The 22,047-nt window shown below is 41.6% G+C and overlaps 1 protein-coding gene across 1 annotated transcript in view; it reads right to left on the bottom strand.

The window, feature by feature from the left end:
* Window positions 1-4,875: 4,875 nt before the first annotated feature.
* SLC25A24 (solute carrier family 25 member 24) overlaps window positions 4,876-22,047 on the bottom strand; it is a 253,836-nt gene continuing 236,664 nt past the window's right edge. Inside the window, exon 10 of the mRNA XM_069232406.1 lies at window positions 4,876-10,750. Within this exon, the coding sequence (XP_069088507.1) occupies window positions 10,566-10,750 (185 nt within the window). The 3' untranslated portion in view covers window positions 4,876-10,565. The remainder of the gene's footprint in view (window positions 10,751-22,047) is intronic.

Raw genomic sequence — 22,047 nt, 5'->3', positions numbered from 1 at the left:
GGCGATGAGAAATGCAACCTTCCAGGTTAGGAACTGTATTTCGCAGGAGTGCATGGGTTCAAAAGGTGGACCCATAAGTCTAGTTAGGACAACATTTAGGTTCCATGAAGGAACAGGTGGTGTTCTTGGTGGTATAATTCTCCTAAGGCCCTCCATGAATGCTTTAATGACTGGTATCTTATATAGGGAAGTTGAATAGGTAGTCTGCAAGTATGCAGATATTGCAGCAAGGTGTATTTTAATGGAAGAGAAAGCCAGGTTAGATTTTTGTAAATGAAGCAAGTAACCCACTACATGTTCTGGAGTTGTGTGTAATGGTTGTATTTGATTAATATGACAGTAGCAAACAAACCTCTTCCATTTACTTGCATAGCAGTGCCTGGTGGATGGCCTTCTGGCTTGCTTTATGACTTCCATACATTCTTGGGTAAGTTGTAAGTGCCCGAATTCTAGGATTTCAGGAGCCAGATTGCTAGATTCAGCGATGCTGGATCTGGGTGTCTGATCTTTTGGTGGTGTTGTGTCAACAGATCTGGCCTGTTGGGCAATTTGATGTGGGGTACTACTGATAGGTCTAGCAGCGTTGTGTACCAGGGTTGCCTTGCCCAAGTTGGTGCTATTAATATGACTTTGAGTTTGTTTTGACTGAGTTTGTTTACCAGGTAAGGAAGGAGAGGGAGAGGAGGAAAAGCGTAAGCAAATATCCCTGACCAGTTCATCCATAGGGCATTGCCTTGGGACTGTTTGTGTGGGTATCTGGATGCGAAGTTTTGGCATTTTGCGTTCTCCTTCGTCGCAAACAAGTCTATTTGAGGTGTTCCCCAGAGTTTGAAATAGGTGTTCAGAATTTGGGGGTGAATTTCCCATTCGTGGACCTGTTGGTGATCTCGAGAGAGATTGTCTGCGAGTTGATTTTGGATCCCTGGTATAAATTGTGCTATTAGGCGAATTTGGTTGTGAATCGCCCAACGCCAAATTTTTTGTGCTAGCAGGCTTAACTGCGTGGAGTGCGTCCCCCCTTGCTTGTTTAGATAATACATTGTTGTCATGTTGTCTGTCTTGACGAGAATGTATTTGTGAAGTATTATTGGTTGGAAAGCTTTTAGTGCTTGAAAAACTGCTAGAAGTTCTAGGTGATTTATATGCAGTCTTGTTTGATGTACGTTCCATTGTCCTTGTATGCTGTGGTGATCGAGGTGTGCTCCCCACCCTGTCATGGAAGCATCTGTTGTTATTACGTATTGTGGCACTGGGTCTTGGAAAGGCCGCCCTTTGTTTAAATTTATGTTGTTCCACCACAGAAGCGAGAGGTAAGTTTGGCGGTCTATTAACACCAGATCTAGAAGATGACCCTGTGCTTGAGACCACTGTGATGCTAGGCACTGTTGTAAGGGCCTCATGTGCAGTCTTGCGTTTGGGACAATGGCTATGCATGAAGACATCATGCCTAGGAGTTGTAATACCATCTTTGCTTGTATCTTTTGTGTTGGATACATGCGTTGTATGATGGTGTTGAAATTTTGAATTCTTTGGGGACTTGGAGTGGCTACTCCTTTTGTTGTGTCTATTATGGCTCCTAGGTATTGTTGTACCTTGCATGGCAGAATGTTGGATTTTGTGAAGTTGACGGTGAACCCTAGTTTGAAGAGGGTTTGTATGATCTGATTTGTGTGATTTGAGCACTCTATTAACGAATGGGCCTTGATTAGCCAGTCGTCTAGATATGGGAACACATGTATTTGCTGCCTTCTGATGTGTGCAGCGACTACCGCTAGACATTTGGTAAAGACTCTTGGTGCGGTTGTTAATCCGAAAGGCAGTACCTTGAATTGGTAATGTATTCCTTTGAATACAAACCTTAGGTATTTCCTGTGCGATGGGTGTATTGGTATATGGAAATACACGTCCTTGAGGTCTAAAGTTGACATGTAGTCGTGTAGTTTTAGCAATGGTAATACTTCTTGTAGTGTGACCATGTGAAAATGGTCTGATTTGATGAATGTGTTCACTATTCTGAGGTCTAGGATTGGTCTCAGCGTTTTGTCCTTCTTTGGTATCAGAAAGTACAGTGAGTAAACCCCTGTGTTTATTTGTGTGTTTGGCACTAATTCGATTGCATTCTTTTGCAATAGTGCCTGCACTTCTATCTCCAGGAGATTGGAATGATGTTTTGTCAAATTTTGTGCTTTTGGTGGTATGTTTGGAGGGAATTGATGAAATTCTATGCAATAACCATGTTGGATAATTGCTAGAACCCAAGTGTCTGTAGTGATTTCCTCCCATGCTTTGTAATAGTGACTTATTCTTCCCCCCACTGGTGTTGTGTGGAGGGGATGAGTGACATGTGAGTCACTGCTTAGTAGTAGGGGTTTTGGGGCTTTGAAATTTTCCTCTATTCCTAGGGAATTGCCCTCCTCTATATTGTCCCCGAAAACCTCCTCTGTACTGTCCCTGGTAACTGGACGGTGTTGCCTGTGAGGTGCTGGCTTGTGTGCTCTGACCCCGAAACCCCCCTCTAAAGGGTGTTTTACGGAATGTGCTGTAATTCCCTCTGCTCTGCGGGGAGTAGAGTGCGCCCATGGCTTTAGCAGTGTCCGTGTCTTTTTTTAGCTTCTCAATCGCTGTGTCCACTTCTGGACCGAACAGTTTTTTCATTAAAAGGCATATTGAGAACTGCTTGCTGAATCTCTGGTTTAAATCCAGACGTTCGGAGCCATGCATGCCTTCTGATAGTTACAGATGTATTAATTGTCCGTGCAGCTGTATCTGCAGCGTCCATGGAGGAGCGGATTTGGTTGTTGGAAATGGTCTGTCCCTCCTCAACCACTTGTTTTGCCCTATTTTGTAGGTCCTTGGGCAGATGGTCAATGAGATGTTGCATCTCATCCCAATGGGCTCTGTCATAGCGCGCAAGTAGTGCCTGGGAGTTAGCGATGCACCACTGGTTTGCAGCTTGTGCTGCGACTCTCTTACCAGCTGCATCGAACTTGCGGCTTTCTTTATCTGGGGGTGGTGCATCTCCAGATGTGTGGGAGTTGGCCCTTTTCCTAGCTGCTCCTACAACGACAGAGTCTGGTGGCAGCTGTGATGAAAGCCGGGTCTGTAGGAGGCGCCTTGTACTTTTTTTCCACTCTTGGTGTGATTGCCCTGCTTTTGACCGGCTCCTTAAAGATTTCTTTTGCGTGCCGGAGCATACCAGGGAGCATAGGCAGGCTTTGGTAGGAGCTGTGGGTGGAGGAGAGTGTGTTGAATAAAAAGTCATCCTCGACCTGTTCTGAGTGGAGGCTTACATTGTGAAATTGTGCTGCTCTAGCCACCACTTGAGAATACGCAGTGCTGTCCTCTGGTGGAGATGGCTTCGTAGGGTATGCCTCCGGACTGTTATCTGACACTGGGGCGTCGTATAAGTCCCATGCGTCTTGATCTTGGTCACCCTGGCTCATGGTGGTGTGAGCTGGGGAATGTGATGGAGTTTGTGCTGGTGAGACGTTAATCACAGGTGGAGGAGAGGGTGGTGGGGTAACTTTTTTCACCACTTTTGTTTGTGGTGTCTGTTCAGTTTGGAACTCCAATCTTCTCTTTCTTCTAATAGGGGGAAGGGTGCTTATTTTTCCTGTCCCCTGCTGAATGAAAATACGCTTTTGCGTATGGTCTACATCAGTTGAGTGTAGCTCTTCCTCAAACCTATGCTTTTGCATTTGGGAGGTTAGCGAGTGCTCTTCTGTATAAGAGCCTGAAACTGGGTCGGTTGCAGTTTGTTTTGGCACCGAAACCCTGTCTGCATCTTTTTTCTGCTCCGAGGTGACTTTTTTCTTTTTCTGGGCCGAAACCTCTCGGCGTCGATCTTCTTCGGTGCCGCTGTCTCGGCGTCGAGCCGTGTCTACACCGGTATCTCGGTGTCGATGCTTGTCTCCAGCACTTTCTCGGTCCCGAGAAGGCTGCGTGCCGGTGTCTCGACCGGAGTCGGCACTGCTTGGGCCTTTTACGGTGCCGAAGGTCGGTCACCGAATTTATGGGTCGAGCCATGGCCTGGTGGCAGTGGCGTCCCCTGGGCCTTGTAAATCTTCTTCTGAGTGGCTTTCGACGTCTTACTCACGGTTTGTGTATCGTCGAATCCTTCGGAGTCCGATTCTTGGATCGAAAAGGTTCCCTCCTCTTCTTGTTCCTCGAACTCCCGGTGGGCTGTCGGCGCGGACGCCATCTGAAGTCTTCTGGCTCGACGGTCTCGGAGTGTTTTTCGGGACCGGAACGCACGACAGGCCTCGCAAGTGTCTTCACTGTGCTCAGGTGACAGGCACAGGTTACAGACCAAGTGTTGGTCTGTATAGGGGTATTTATTGTGGCATTTGGGACAGAAACGGAACGGGGTCCGTTCCATCGGCGTTCTTCTGCACGCGGTCGGGCCGACCAGGCCCAGACGGGGGATCGAAAAACTACCCCGAAGGGCACCGGAGCTCTTCGATCTTCGATGCAGTGTTGAATCTAACTACACCGATCCCGAACGCAACAATACCGACGAAAATCTTCCGAAATTAGCTATCTTTCCGTTCCGAAACTCGGAGCGACAGGAACACGTCCGAACCCGATGGCGGAAAAAAAAAACAATCGAAGATGGAGTCGACGCCCATGCGCAATGGAGACAAAAGGAGGAGTCACTCGGTCCCGTGACTCGAAAGACTTCTTCGAAGAAAAACAACTTGTAACACTCCGGCCCAACACCAGATGGCGAGCTATGCAAAACATGCGTATCTACAGCGACAGATGCCATCGAACTGTTGCTTTCCGTCCTTGTACTGTGTGCTCACACGAGTCAATGAAAAAGAAACAGCTAAAAGCAATCCAATACTCTTAAATAAATACACAAGAACACCAAAATAAGTCATCAAAAATATTTAATAGAAAACTCAGGTAATATGTATAGATTGAAAGAGCACAGTCTTGCTCAAACCTGTATAAACTAAAGTACACAACATTTGGTATTCTAATAAAAAAGTTTGGAAAATAGTTGTTTTCTAGGCACAGATGAACTACTAACCAAAATATCACTTCCTTTTGCAGCTGATGGTACTTTCGCTATGTGGTAAAACGTACAAAAGGGTATGCCACAGCCCAAAGACTAGGCAATGTAAAGTTGTAGTGTTTCAGTGGTTACAAAACCAATGCACGATTTCACAACACAATGTACACATTTTTTTGTAAATTGCAAACATGATTTTTAATGCTTCAATTTACTACATTAACGAGACCCACCCACTATAACGAGGAACACTCACTGTGACACCCCTTATCCTAAACAGGAATAAACATTTGCAATTTGCACTACTTTCTTCAAGTAACAGATGATCTTTCTGTCTCATCTCTGCTTCACAATGATATTAAAATCTCTGCTCCTGTAAGAGGCAAGGGTCAGCAAGGTGACTGTTTGGAAAAACCAAAGCAAGGACCGAGGTCACCTTTTCCTTCCAAGGCCTCCTTCCGTGCATTCAAGCATTGTGCAGCAAATCATACACTTTCAACTCTTTCAAATTGAAATTTCCTGCGCATCACTGGTCTGCAATAGTGCATCCTGCATTGGTTGGAAGGAGTGCTGTCAATACTGGAACACCTTGACAACATTCTGCTAGAGCCTTCGTTTTTTGTACATCCAACTCATGTGCTTGTGAAATGGCAGCCTTAGAAAACCATATGCAGCACAACAAATAGAAATAGAATGCATTTTTGACAAAACAACACAGTGAAAGCTGCGTGTCCAGGTTTCGATTGATAATCAGTTGTGTTTATAAATGTGCATAACAATAGCAATTCACCCAACGTAAAAAAAAAAAGACTCAAAACAACGTATGTCATGATATGTAAACTTACAAGGTATCCGCAACACCTCAACATTCTTGATTTAATATTATGTGAGTGGTGTGGGACACTGCCTGTCATAGAAGCATTTGGCAATACTTTGTAAACCAATGGGATACAGTTTATGTGAACCCAAACACATTTTTAAAGGTCAGCTTTTATAACGCAAATTCATACTTTCGATGTTGGGACAGCTTATACATTTCTAATCCACCCATGCTTTGTTAGAAGTTGAGACGACTGACTACAATATCAGTATGGTATATCAGAACAGCTAATACGTGTCAAATCTTCTCTAACTTTGGAAACCAATGCAATATTTTTGTACGGACATGCAATTCATGCTTCAGGGTAACAAAGGATAGTCTAGAACCACATATATTTAAATGCAGATTCTGCCTGGCCACGAGATGTAATTTGAGCAATTTTAAAGTAGATGAGATGTGAGATGTAATGTGAGGGTTTCTTTTTCAAGAGCTTGACTCCTTGCAGACACTATTTAAAGGCACAGTGTGACTACCAGCAATTTCAGCACCCGTATACATTCAAGCGTGACGCTCCACATCTAGGCTTACAGGTTACAAAACAAAGGGGTGATAAAAATTGTTTAGGACTTTTTCAACTGTGATTTTCTCCAGCTGATGTCGACAATGCCATCAAAAGGGGAAAACCACCTGCATGAATACACTAAAAAAATAAGAGGACCTCCATGTCATGCACAAACTCAGCCACCTCGGTTCTAATCTTCAGAATATTTTGAAAAGAAGACCGAAGTGAGAACCTGCTTGCAGAATCAGATGATTCTGGTTATTCTTTCGATCCAGCAGCATTATGCACTTGCAAAGTACCAAACTGGTCAGAATTCTATATTGCATACAAGAACTCCAGGTGGCAGGAAGAGGTAGCTACAACCAAGTTGGGCCACAGAATTAAGGAGTTCAAGAGGAGTCTCTCGAACCCCAGAGCCTAAGTATGGTGAGTAGAAAGGTTGCCTTTTTGAGTAAGCAATATTTTGAAAGAATAATACATTAGCTAGAGAGGTTTATTTTGGAAGATTTATCAGTGGTGAACCTGCTGCAGAGATGAAAACATGAGGATGACCTCCACCATATTCTGATGGCAGGTGTAGAAGTAGGTAGAGCACCTAATTCGATACCACTCATACTGATAAAACACAATGCTGAATCCATATATCCACATGGTGTAATGTTGCTACAGATTGGACTGTTCCCCTGGGCTCAGACCTTCAGATACAGGCCTTTAAGACCGAAGCAAGAAGAACAAGTGAAGGATGACTGCAGTCAAGTCGAGGCATGCCATGCTAAACTTCAAGGTTATGTGTGAGATCTGCATCTGACAGAGCTGTGAGTAATGAGCTCCACATCACCCCAAGAGAAGGACCCAAGAATGAAGATGGAAGGGGTGTCCAAAACCTATTGCAGTCCTGTGAAGAGACCGGCAGTTCAAATCCTTCACATGGATCCAGACACATGATAGAGATTCACCTGTGAATCTTTCCTCGCTCTCCAGTGTCTTTCATATATTGGCGACTAGTCGGTGCTGCACACAGGTGTAGGGAGTGGAAGGACTATCACGGATTATTTAAGCACAATAAACGCCATTCTTCAATTTCTGATTTTGTATAAAAAGTCTATCCGGGACGGAGTACAAAGTGGCAGCATTGTCAACTGGTTGAGGATTTAGACCGGAGATGTTAGAGGAAGACAGGTTTAAACAGGGTATTATCTGTATTTAAGTTCTCTTGGAGATTGCCCTGAATATCAATATGGTTGGCAGATAGTACCCTGACTACCAACAGTGAAAAACAATATTTAGGAGACACATCTAAAACACTCAAATATGTCTAATGCAAACATTTCAACGGATACATCAGCTATTTTCTTCTTGTCGAATATTTTGGTATCATGCACACAAGGAACAAAAATTACTTCAATTACTTTTTTGGGGGGAATAAGGTACAACTCCTAAAGACGTTGAGGTACCGAAAATCATGTAACCGCTACAACTGGTTGCTTCATAGCTGCACCCTCCCCTTTTAATCCAAGGTTCTTTCCATTCGAAACAATCTGGGATCAAACCACAACATTATTGTATTGTCGCCATGTCACAGACTAAAGACGCCTTACGATGCTTCAGAAAGTCCTGGATGAAGGAAAGCATATTTCTATGAAGTAAACCGCAAGCACATTCTCTAACATGAGATTATGAGAAGTACTTAAGGACAGTTTGTACACCCTCTGTTGCAAAAGAAAAATAGGCACAGCTTATTCACTGCTTTGGTTAGTTATACTTTGAAAACCGGAACAGAATCAAAACAAATGTTATCAGTGTACGCCAAGATAATGATGCTAAGAGATATGAAGGAGGTCTCTCTGCTTTCTTGGCAGGTGGATGCTGACAAATTAATGCAGCTGTGTATGCCGTGAAACCGAGGAGGTGGCAACGTCAATGATGCACATCACGTATTCATTAAAAGTGCATATATCCAAACACCTTTTCAGATGCCACACAGCAATACTGTCTTAATCAATATGTTCCTCAGTTAACGAAACAGAAGTCCTGCAAAAAAGGAAGGCACTTTTTTCTTTCATTTTCGTCTTACTAATGTGGAATTGTCATGTAACAACGTTCTTGACCAGTGCTTTTTGTTATGGAATTTCTGAAGTTTTGTAACACTGTGAACGACTGGTATTACTATAACGGAAATCAATTGATCTCAGAAAAATGAAAGGCAAAGCCAGCCCTACAAGGATTCCAACTTGTTCTTGGAAGTTAAAATCAGGTCTCAGAAGGGAGCAATTTGTAGAATGGGCCTGCTTACTATAATTTGATAGAGTATTTAAATGCCTTGATATAATTTTTTCTGTATTTTAAAGTAATCATGAATCTTGTTAAGTTATTCTGTCGAGAAACGTTCCAACAATCAGACAATTTAAGATAGAATTGAATCAATATTGTGAGATAATAGGAAAGTTGTTACTTTCCACAACACACACGCATTTTAAAATTCATGGAATTTAGTAGCCATCCTCCAGCACGTGGCTACCTTGCAAAATTAATCAACACAATGGGTCTGGCCTTGCAAACCTGCCGTACAGGTTCATTTTTAATTTTTTTCATTCCAAGCATGTGTACTCAGAAAAATGAAAACAATCCACTCCCCAAGTATGGTTGCAACATGCTTGCAAAATAGTTGTATACATATATATATATATATATATATATATATATACACACACACACACACATATATATATATATATATACATACATATATATATATTTCTCCGTGATGTGGTTGATTTAAGATTGGTGTTTTTATCTAAAAACAAGCTTTGTATTCTCACCATGCATAAAACTATGGTATATAAAAGAAAAAATAATAAATCACTATTTAGACCTTGGCCAGCTGCAAAGTTAACCTCCCCACACTACATAAGAGAGAACTGAAAGCGCAGTGTAGTCAGTGCTTAATTTGTGCTTGTTGTTTTCCGGTGCTGATCACCGGCACTTATTTTTTAGGGCCGGGGCTTATTCTTCTGCCTCAAGCATTTACTACAAGCAAAAGACACATATGGGAAAAAGCGTCACAAAGAGAGAAAGTAGAAAGCTGCAAGAGTGAGCTGAAGGGGCAGGGAGTGGCTTTATATGGATTGAACAGACCCGAGATGGCTTCAGGATTACGCTGCCTGAGTATTCCGTGTTCACACATTTAATTGCAGCACCGCATGTTTTAAAAGGGCTTTGGGCACTGGCACCTTTTTATTTACAAATTAAGCACTGCGTGTAGTTCATTCACCATGTACACATTCAGTTTTGGAGACAAGCTTAAGGAAATATATCGTCATGTATCTTGACTATGATATGTCAGTGTTTCGGTATTTCCCAAGAGAAAAGTGGGATATTAAACTTTGTACTAAAATAGTTTATAGTAAGGCTGCATGCTGCAAACATAATACAAAAACTGCATAGTGCAGTTAATATTTTAAAAACTCCACAGTTTGTAAGGAGTATATTCTAGCCCTTACTATACACTAGTAACGAGGAAGTTGTTTGAAAAGCTCCAGTGCTAGCAAGCTCTGATGGAAACATTTCGAATACCCTCCTACATGCTTTGTGAATTTTTGGCAGAATGCAGGGACATCATTATAAAAAATAAAGATACACACATTATCACTTCCCCTAAATAATAATTTCGAGAGTTTGAGCAAAATGCGATGCCATCTCTGTCCACTGACACTTATACGTGATTTTTTACACCTAACAATTGACATTATTTTAGAGGCTTCTGGTAGTAGCAGTTTGCAACTTTTTAAACAATAATCAGTGATGTCATAATCCTCGGGAACTCTAAGATGCATGTGGATCCAAACTAAAATATTCACTGGTAGTTGATTGTGGTTTACACACACTTGATTTCAATTTATCCAAGAGATAACATTGTGTAAAACTGATGAACCAGACCCATGGTTTCGCAACGTTCTTAAAGATGTAGCCATTGCCATATTCACAGTGGTAAAGGTTCACAACATTTAAATAGAGAAGAACCAAACATCATTGGCCTTACAGGCAAGACTACTTCCTCTGTCAAGATTTTTTTTTGCATTTAACAATAATTTGTAAGACAATCAAAAAAGATGTGAACCAAATGTTACAAAACATGGTTTAGAAACCACATGGTGGAGAATTTTCCTTTATTTTGAGGTCACTCCCATTTTCTCTTTCATTTTCTCATAAACGACATAGCTAATGCTGACTGCTGGAAGCACTTTCATGAAGTTTGGTGTAATACCTCGGTAAAGTCCAAGCAACCCTTCCTTTTCAACTATTTTTCGAAAGAGACCAACCATGTTTAGCTGCGGGCCTCCTTCTACCGAAGCTGTGAAGGAGAAGACACAACATTTTAAGGATTACAAAAACAAAAAATGCACATAATTGTAATTTTTTTGTGTTTAATCAGTTTTATTAAAAGATTGCACCATATATAAACAGTAACATTTCTGAAATTAATAATATTTAAGCCATTAACACTAATTACATAAAAAGAAACGCACTCAAAGCTGATTTTTAAGTTTCTGAATTTGAAAGAGAAGGAATAGAAAAAGGTGTGGGTGAAAGAGGAGGGGAAGAAAAACATAAAATGATCAATAGAGACCGATAATAAGTTAATTGAATATTATAGAAGAATGGTTAGTAAAACGAAATACAAAACGAAAGATAGAAATAGAGATATAAAAGTAGGAACTAAGAAGACAGTGAAAATCATTATGGTGTTTTGAAATTGTCTGAGAACGTAAAATTAGTTATTGGCCTTGCAGTTTTATTTAAGAACTTTGTTCATGGCAACCAATATACATCTCTATTTATAAATGGTGAACAAAAAGATGCATAAGTATTATCTAATCTAAGGTGGTGACAAACATTATACCACCAGGCTTTAAATGAAATCTTAGAAGAACATTTCCAATTAATTGTAATTTGTTGAAAAGCTAAAGCCACCATAGGATCAAAACAACTGAAGGAGTTGTACCACAACCAATTGATTACTTGGTAAGTGTTACAGTTTTTGAACAATGATTCACCAACTATACTGACTGTTAAACCTGGCATCCTTGGTGTGGCTTCCCCTAACTTTTTGCCCTTTGACCTCCTGTTTTTCTGACTAATGGTTACTGACATTTGGTATTCTGTGCACTTAACCATTACCAATCAGTGCTGAAATGCAGGTGCTCTATACTCTAAACAAGGTAACATTGGTTTATCCACAATTGGCTTCTTTGATTTACTTGCATATCTCTAGTAATGTGCACTATATGTGCCAGGGTCTGTAAATTAAATACTACCAGTGGACTGCAGCACTGATTGTGCCACCCACTTTAGTAGCCTTCAAACATTTCTCAGGCCTGCCACAGCAGGACATGTGGGTGCAGTTTTAAAACTGTTATTTCGACCTGGCCAGTGTGCACATTTTCCAGACCCGAACCTTCCTTTGTATTACACATATGTCACAACTAAAGCAGGCTCTAGTTAGCCTCAAGGGTATTTAAAAAGTTGGACGTGTGTTTTAGTTTAACATGTCCAGGTAGTGAAATGTGTTTTCCCCTACTGCAAGGCCTATCCCTTCCACAGCTTAACATTGGGTTGCTTTGAAACATCCTTTAAGTGTAATTTCCAATTGGGAAAAGACACAGACATGGAGTTTGGAGTGCCTGGATTCACAATGTAAAATACCAACTTATGGTGATGTCGGATTTTAAATTATAAGTCTGAAAATGCCACTTTGAAGGGAGCTTGGATGTGACGTTAGCATCCTGACGGCCCATCACCTGACTGATGGGTCTTCCTTGGCTAGGTGGGAGGGAGGAGCGGACACCTACACCTGAATAGGGCTGTGCCTCTCCTCACACAAAGGGCTGCATACCCTTCTGTAGAGTGTCTGGAACCAGGGAATGAAGGGAAGGTACCTTGTGATCTTCAAAGGCCTCTTTTGTCTTCCCCCACTTCAAAGACACATTTTGGTATAAGTACTGGACCCCAAATCCCACCAAATCACTTTTGAGGTTCTACGGAGACTTTGCTAAGAAGAGGAACTCTGCTGCCAAGGGGGACTGCCACTTTGCTAACTGCTCTGCGTGTTGGTCTACTGATTGATGAGCTGTTAGTAGGGATGGCCACTTTGCAACTTACTCTGCTGTGTAGGCCTGCTACCTCTTGCACAGAGAAAGACTACTCCTGATCTACAACCTCAAAGGACATTTCAAATAACTTTAAGGTCTTGTTAGCTTGCCCCCGGTTGGAAACTGCAGGGCCAACAAAGATTTCACCTGCGTACTGCTGTCGTGGGACTCATGATTCTGGTAGCAGTGTGTCTCAACAAGGAACCACATGTCTCACTGCTCCATGTGCGTGACACACTCCTCCTGACCAGCGCGTGCCAAGGACTTCTTGGCCTACCAAGTCAGCACAGGTTGAACAATTCTTCACACCAAGTCAGCGCAGATGGAGCGCTTCTTCGTATCAAGTCAGCACATGGCATGCGCTTATTCGCCTACAAATTCAGTGCAGGCCAAGCGTTCCTTTGTTGCCAAGTTTGAGCATGAACCACTTCTTTGTTCACCAAGCCAGCACGTGTAGCGCTTCTTTGTTCACCAAGCTGGTACGTGTATCACTTCCTCACCTACACACAGCCACCCAGACACCGACAAGGTACTGTCAGTAAGGGGAACGGGCTGACTGCTCGGCATCCATGTGTGCAAACCCAGCGAGACCTGGTGCCGCAGCTCTGGGCTACCTGTTGTATGTTTTTTGCCCCACAATGATTTCCAATCTCCAGGAGACGGGGAGCTGAGATCCCCTGAAACCTTTTCTGGTCAGGGGTGACCGCATCAGAACTATAATTGTGAGTGCTTTCCTCATACTCTTCTAGAAAGAACTTATCGTAACTCCTTGAAAGTGAGTCCCCACATCATTGTAAGCACTATGGTTTTCAATACTACACTTGACCCGTGATAACCCAGGCAAATATAACTGGATTTTTGTCATGTGTCTACGTTTAATCAGATAAATATCTCCTATTTTACTAAACTGGTGTGGAGTCTTTTTGTGGTATTTTCTCTGTGTTACTGCAGTTCAAGGGTTGCACAAATTCTTTACACATTGCCTCTTGGGTTAAACCTGCCTGCTCTGTGACAACCTACCAGAGGGTGAGCACAGGTTAATTTAGAAAGTGTGACTGACTCCGATTCTAGTCCCTACTTTGACAGGGTGCCATACCCCCGCTCACTAGAGACCCAATTTTCTAACACCAACTTACTACCTAAAATACTTAAAAATTGCAGCAATCCCTCTGGGCAACCAATTGTGTTGTCATGCAATAGTCTACTACAGAATAGCTCAATTTGTGTTCATTACCTCCTCTTCCTCTCTGTATGCAACTTAAATTCCTATTTAAGTGATACAACACATTTTATTACAAAGATATAGAACCTCAACTGAGAGGAGACATTTATTATGTTGTGTCTAGATGTGGACAGTCTCCATGCTGGTATAGAAGCATGCAAGTATTTTTTGCAAGCCAGGGGAATCAATCTCACGGAGTACACATGTTACAGATGATTCAAACTTGCCTATTGGAAAATATATATTTTTTTGTCAATGATCTAATCAAGCAGAGACAGGGTACAGCTATAAGCACATGTTTTTCTCCCAGCTACGCCAACTCAGTGGTAGGCTGGTGGGAGGAACAGGTGTTCTGGGGCTCAAATCTGGAACAATGAACAGACCATGTAATAAACTGGTTACAGTATATCAATAAATTATTCTTCATTTGGGACAGTCAGGAGGATGGTCTTAATTAATCCATTGCTGCCCTGAATTTAAACAATGTGAACTTGTGTTTGAGAATAACTGTGAAATGTAATACCTTGGTAACTGAGCTATTTAGGAAGGACACGGCAGGAAACTCTATTTTACACTTTAGGAATAGTCACCCATTGAACTTTAGATGGAGTATTCCGTTTAGCAGATTCCTTTGTGCCAAGCGGAATTGCAGTATGGAAGAAGGATAGCAGAAGACAAAGAAAGGGGTGATAGAAAGGTATTCCATGAGGGTGCTAAGGGCAGCGAGTGCACAGGCAGACAAAGTTAATAGAGGGTACATTGGCACAGCTTAGTAAAAAACAGATGATAATGAAATTAATAATGTGTAAAATGGATGTAATTTATGTCAATATTTTGGTTGACCACTTTTCCAGTAAAAAAAAAAAACAAATTTTAGAGCAATGGCGAGCTATCACGGACAATGACCAATCTTTTAGCATGCAAGACATTTCCTTGAGAAGTATAGTGTGGACTGGAAACAAGCCAGGTTTTTTTGGTATTGAGATTGTACCCAAACACCCTAGACGCTGGACTAGGCTGTCATCTCTACGAAGTTTGGAATCCAGGTTTTTTTTTTGGGAAGCTAGCTGCCGAATACCTTCGATTCTACCAGATAACATAATAGATTCTGTTTTATTTGGTTTGTTTATATTTTTCTTGTTTGTATTTCAGATTCTTTGGAACCAATGAATGAAGTCAAATTTCTTGATGTGGCGTACTAAGGGAGAGACAATTTGATTAATGTGGCTTTGAATGGGACTATCTGGGGCGGGTGTGATCAAACAATTGTACTTATAAAATAAGTTGATTCCAGCTACTTGAAGTCTTTATGAGTAACTGGGGAAGTGCAATATGTTTATATGTTGTGATGATGAGTAAAGAATCGGGGGCGAGTAAATAGCTGCAGCTTGACCGAAACTTCCCTTGGTTGATTTTGGGTTCTTTCAGCCTGTATACCATGTTGGGAAACTACAATGTACCCAAATCAGGCAGTATTTGAAAAAGAGCAACTTGATAAACGTGTATGCTGCCCCTTGGATTGTGCTCATAAAGTGTACGATTTATTTGGGACACTGTTGCTTTAAAACATTCACGGAGGGAGAACTTTGTATTTGATGCCAATTTTATGATGATGTTTATTTAAATTGAATACACAATGAATTAATGGATGATTTTCTATGCTAGTATTACAATATTTACCATTAGTCTGTTTTCAGTGATCAGTGTTTTTAGAGACACATTTTAGAATGACAAGATTACGCTACAGGTCATGTGACCAAGACCGCAGTAGAACGAAACGTGTCCTGGTGATGTTACTTGATTAAAAGTTGTGGCGGAAACATATTGTGTTGCTGGTTGGACTGGCTTGTTTTTGCTGCCGGACGTGTGGCAGCTTTTGACTTTTCAATATTAAGCGGAGGTGTCCGCTAGCATTCCCCAACCCCTGAGGCAGGGTGTTTATTACATCAACTGCATCTTCGATATATATATATATATATATATATATCTCAGATGGGGCAAAGAAAAGAAATATGGAAAGATATCGGGGGTAGGAGACGGGACAGTCCTTTTATGACGAGTCATAAAAGGGTTCCTGGTAAGAGGAGGGCGCAGGAAAAGAATGTTGCATATTGATAGACCTCTACCGGAAAGTGGGGTTGGGGGGCGGAGGGGGGGACTACTACGCTGAAAAATGTACCAAAGGGAGGGGTGATGGGGAGTTTAAGTTCTTATTATAGATGCCTTATATAACTATATTGTGCTACTAGAGATGTATACAAAGTACTGTTACAGTCTGCATAACACACTAAAATAATATTAAAATGTGTTAAAAAAATGTATGAAATTATCAATGATGTTAACAAAGATGTCATGAGTGCCCTAATTTGTGGGGTAAATAGCGGTGCATGGCGACGGCGCAAGTTATAGTTACCTTAGGGCACAAGTTATAGTTACTTGAGGTACCCAACTATAACTGGTGAATTTCTATAGTTTTGTACGATTAAAATGTGAGCCTAAATAAAACGTCCCTGTAACCTTTAGTTTTTAAGTGAATTTATATGCTTTTTTAAATTTTATTTCCTAACTGTAATGTCTCTGTAACTTTTGTTTTGTTCAGTGAATTTCTAGGTTTTTTTTGTGTTTTTTTTTTTAAACCTATAGCAATTTTCAACACTAAATGCTAATCCAACCACCATGGCCAGGCCCTGAGGCCAACCCCCTATAAGCGCCCAACCTTGCACCATGAACGGCTTTCACCCACACACAGCGGAGGTTGCCCTCAAGACCTGGCCTACAGTCTGACCCTGCAGCCAATCCTCCTAACCACCCAACCCCAGGCCATGCGCAGCCCTTTGGCCGTGCGTGGCAGGAGTTGGCCACGGTCTTTCTGGGTGTGAGAATGTGTGTGAGAGGGTGTATCTGGGGGTGAGAGCGGCTGTGAAAGTGCATTCATTAGTGTTTTATTGGGTGCATCACTGTGTGTGCCGGTCTATGAGTGGGTGCATGAAGGTGTCAGTGGGTCTGTGAGTGGGTGCGTGAAAGTATGAGTGGGTCTCTAGGCAGATGCATAACTGAGTGGCTCTGTGAGTCGGCGCATGAGGGTCTGGTTAGGGCTGTGAGTGGGTGTATAAGTATCTTAGTGGGTGCGTCAATGGGAGAAAGACAGGGAGAGAGAGAGAGCGAGGGATAGAGAGTTATTTAGGCTTTAATATATGACATACTTAGAATGAGATATGTCTGGACAAATTGAAAAGAAAAATGTATGTCTCATTTAAAAAGAGTAAGATCACCTGTCAGTGTGAGGCTTAAACATTTGTAATTAAAAAATAATAATAATAAAAAAAATAAAAAAGGAGGGAAGCGAGTCCGGCTGGACTCAAACCCTCAATGCTCAGTGTGAAGGTCTGTGGCCTTGACACTGAGCTATTATTTTTTTTTTTTTTTTTTTTTTAGCCCTTGATGGAGTATTTGGGACCTGCCGAGTCCCAACATGGCTGCCAACACTTCTTAGCTGAAGTGTTGACAGCCAATCAGATCTCGGCACAAGATCGGCAGGGGTCGCGAATCCTTTGCATCCCTAGTTATACAAATTTGGATTTCCTTAAATTTCTCAAAAACTACTGAACGGACCAAGAGCTACCGTTCTGCCAAATTTGGTGTTATTCCATCCAGCGGTTTTTGAACTTTCTTTGTTCAATGTTTCCTATGGGAATTAACTTTGGAAACTCTCTAAATATCACCCCCACCCCCTATTTTGCCCCCACCTGACGGAGCACCCAGAAAGTCTCCTGCGAGCAGCTGAAGTGACTGTCAAATTTTTGGGGAAAATTTTGTGAACATTCGTCAAGCGGCGCCAAAGATATAGGCAAGTAAAAAACAGCTTTTTCTATAGACACTAGGTCCTAACTATGTCTACCTATCTACAGATATATATATATATATATATACCTATCTACAGATATATATATATATATATATATATATATATATTCCCTTAAAAACCCAATGGTTACAGGGATGTTGTAGTTAGACACACTTTTTAAAAGTAAAAAAACATACAAATTCAGATATCATAGTTACAGTTATTTCAAGTAACTACAACTCATGCCCTAAGGTAACTATAACAGACCTTGGCCCTGGGGACCCCATATCCTGGGGCCTGACCATGTGACCTGGGTGCCCTTCAGGCCCCCCGGTCTGAATGTTTGGGACTGTGGGGGGAGCCTTAAGGCCCCCACAGTCCCAGCTGGCTACCCAACTCCTGCGGGAGCCAGCACTGCTTTCACAGAGAGGGAGCTTCCCTTATCTCCCTGCCTGTATCTTTGTAGTTGGGGAGACAAAGGGAATCTCTGCTTGCAGCGAGGGAGAGCTGTTTGACAGCTCTCCCTTGCTGCGAGAAGAGTGTTTTCTGTGGCTTGGCTGCAGCTGTAAAGCTGCAGCCAAGCCACAGCAAGCAGCTATGTCCTTGTTGGTGCGCGCTTTGGGAAATAGCAGGAGCCAGCAGGGTGGGGGGTGATGGCTGGCGAGGTGGCAGTCCATGGGCTACGGGTGGGCCGCACCGCCCCCCACATAGAAAACTGAATGGCCCTGGCCCACCCTTACGAGTTCTTAAAAAAAAAAAAAAGCAAGCGCAAGAGCCCGCCTTGGTTTTTTTTGGTTTTTGTTAACATTTTTTCTGTGAAATTGCAATGTTACCTTGAAAACCCAGTGAATGTTTTTTAAAAAAAGTGTTTTTTTTTTAGCCCTGCGGGGTTAGAGCTGTGCATTTGCCCTGCACAAGCTCTTAATCTCGAAGTTGTTGCAGCTAGAGATTTACCAATTTGTTTTCCTTTTATTATCTCAAAAACCACTGAAAGGGTTTGCACCAAATAAGCGAAAGCACAATCTGCGTACCGAAAGCTAGCCTTCTGCCAAATTTGTTTTAGTTCTGTCTAGTGGTTTGTCCTATTGTCGTGTCTGAAGGTCCTATGGGAATTAACAAGGGAAACAACATTATTGACTCCCCCGCCCCTCCTTTTTTTCTCGGCCACTGCTTGACGGATAACCCTGAAAAATTCTGTGTCCAAAAATCACAGGCACACTTTTTTGGAAAATATTTGTGAAGATTCATCAAATGGTGCCTAAGATATAGGCAAATCAAAAAATACTTTTTCTATGGAAACATGGGGCTAACTAGAACTACCTAGTGGCGACCTCCAATAGGTAATATAAATGACACAAAGGTGGTCACCACTTTGTAATTATAATGAAGACAAAGTTTCCATTGAAGATTGTTTATTTTGTTTCACTAATAATACTTTTCATGCAGTTTGATGAATCTATATGATTTAAAAAAAATAAAAAATAAAGAGTTTGTCCAGCTCAACATCTTACATGTTTCACACTCATCCATCAAGAAGGGGTTAAGGCTTAGTAAAAGTTGGGTATATTTGGAAAGCCGGTCTTACAGGAGTGCCTTATGTCATCCGCAGTGGGGGAGTAAGCCACATGTTGCCGAGTGAACTGTCATCATGGATGGTACGAGGGATGTAAAAAATTAAGGAATTTAACATGGCATGAGTAACGTAATATGTGAGGTTGCAAGGGGAGCATGGAGGGGGCGAAAGGTACAGTTAGCTCAGCAAACTATAGCTTGTGAATTTCACAGTTTTTTGTTTTTTAAACAAACGTTTTTATGAGATTTCAAAACCTAACTATAATGTCACTTTAGTTTTTTTTCCCAGATACTAAATGTTACTTACCCAGTAGACATCTGTTTGTGGCAAGTAGTGCCGCAGATTCACATGATTTGCGGAAGTCTGCCATCTAGTGTTGGACTCAGAATGTTGCAAGTTGTTTTTCTTGGAAGAAGGTTTTTTGAGTCACGAGATCGAGTGACTCCTCCTCATCGAGTACTTTGTTAGATTGTTTTCCCGCAGGAGGGTGAAGTAAAAAGTGTGGAAATGTATATATAAATAAATCTACACACACACACACATATATATATATATATATATATATATATATATATATATATAGTGAGAAAAGATGTCAATGCAATGTATGTACATATTTACATAAAGTACCACAAAGGCTACAGGCCTCCGTTGAGAAGGGTGAATCTGCAGCACTACATGCCACAAACAGATGTCTAGTGGGTAAGTTACATTTTCCATTCAATGGCATGTGTTGCTGCAGATACACATGCTTTGTATAGACGGAAAAGCAGTCCCCTCCCAAAATAAGCAGTGTCTAGCCTGTAGGGGTTGGAGTAGTTTGAAATAGTGTTTTAAGCACTGCTTGTCCAACGTTTGCTTGTTGGCAAGATAAGATATCCAAAGATTAGTGTTTGGTAAATGTGTGTGGTGGGGCCCATGGGGCTGCTTTACATATATCTGCCATTGGTATATTTCCTAAGAATGCCATTGAAGCGCCTTTCTTTCTAGTAGAACGTGCTTTAGGAGGCACTAATAACTGTCATTTAGCCTTAAGATAGCAAGTTTGAATACTCTATCCATCTGGCTAATCTTTGTTTTGAAATAGGATTACCTTCATGAGGTTGTTGAAAAGCCACAAAGAGTTGTTTAGATTTCCTGAAAACGTTTGTTCTGTCTACATAACACACAAGAGCTCTTTTAACATCAAGGGTGTGAAGAGCTCTTTCAGCAACTGAATCTGGCTGTGGAAAGAAGACTGGCAATTCTACTGACTGATTGATGTCAAATGGTGAAACTACTTTAGGTCAGAATTTTGGGTTTGTCCTAAGTACTACTTTCCTTTGTGAAGAAAGGTTCTTCTAATTGACTGCCTGTATTTCACTAACTCTTCTTAAGGAGATAATTGCTACTAGGAAAGCAGCTTTCCATGATAGAAACTGGAGAGTGTAAGAATGCATGTGTTCAAATAGTGGACCCAGGCGCCTTGTGAGCACAATGTTAAGATTCCAGGCAGGAGCTGGTGGAGCTCTAGGTGGAATAATTATTTTAAGACATTCCATAAAAGCTTTAATAACAGGATTCCTAAATAGGGAAGTATGCTGTCTGTTTTGGAGGTAGTCAGCTATTGCTGTTAAATGGATTTTAATAGATGAGTATGCAACATTTGCTTTTTGTAAATAAAGCAAATAGACAATATCTTGTACTGACGTTTTAAGTGGGTTAATGTTTTTAGGTTGACAGTAATATACAAAAGTTTCCATTTAGCTACATAACACTGTCCAGATGTATGTTTGGATGGTACCTTTAGAATATTCATGCATTCTGCTGGAAGCTGTAGATATCCAAAGTCTATGACCTGAGGAGCCAAATTGACAGGTTGAGCATTCTGGGATTGAGATGCCTGACTTGACTGTTGTTTTGAGTCAATAGGGCTGGTCTTTTTGGAAGCTTGTGATGTGGTACTACAGACAGATCCAACAGGGTTATGTGCCAGTGTTGACGTGCCAACGTGGGAGCTATGAGTAACATAGTGAGGGAGGTGTGATGGATCTTATTGACCAGAAATTTAATTAATGGGAGATGGGGGAAACAGTAAGCAAATATCCCTGACCAATTGATCCATACAGCATTGCCTTTGGATTGAGGGAGTGTGTACTTGGATGCGAAGTTTGGCATTTTGCTTTTTTGCTTGTGGCGAAGAGGTCTATGTCCGGGGTTCCCCACATTTGAAAGTATTGTTGAATCACTTGTTCGTGAATCTCCTATTCATGTATTTGTTGCTGCGTCCTAATTAAGAGGTCTGCTAGTTGATTGCGTATGCCTGGGATATACTCAATTAGTAGTAGAATGGGATTGTGAATTGCCCATTTCCAAACTGTCTGTGCTAGAGGGGACAATTGAGCTGAGTGCGTCCCCCCCCGGTTTTTGCAGATAATACATTGTGAACATGTCTGTCCTTGAAAAACTTTGCGTGCCAAGAACACTGCTAGCAATCCTAAATGGTTTATGTGATAATTTTTTTGAATTGAGTTGCATACCCCTTGTATGGGAAGGTTGTTGAGGTGTGCTCCCAAACCTATCATTGATGCATTGGTTGTGATTATGGTCTGTGGCATAGGGTCCTGAAATGGCAGCCCTTTTAATAAGTTGGTGTGATTCCACCACTGCAGAGAGTAGAAAGTTTGGCTGTCCAACAACACTAAACCCTGAAGTTGACCATGTGCTTAAGACCATTGTTGCGAGAGACACTGCTGTAGCGGTGTTAGAAATGGGGTCTTTGGTTGGAATTCAGATTACCCCCGTCCAAGCAAGGACCCTCTCTAGTCAGGGTAAAAGAGAATCACCCTCAGCTAAGCCCTGCTCACCCCCTTAGTAGCTT

Source organism: Pleurodeles waltl, chromosome 4_2 (genome assembly GCF_031143425.1).
Source record: "Pleurodeles waltl isolate 20211129_DDA chromosome 4_2, aPleWal1.hap1.20221129, whole genome shotgun sequence".
In the NCBI taxonomy this organism is placed as follows: Eukaryota; Metazoa; Chordata; class Amphibia; order Caudata; family Salamandridae; genus Pleurodeles; species Pleurodeles waltl.
This window is presented reverse-complemented; position numbering and strand designations above follow the sequence as displayed.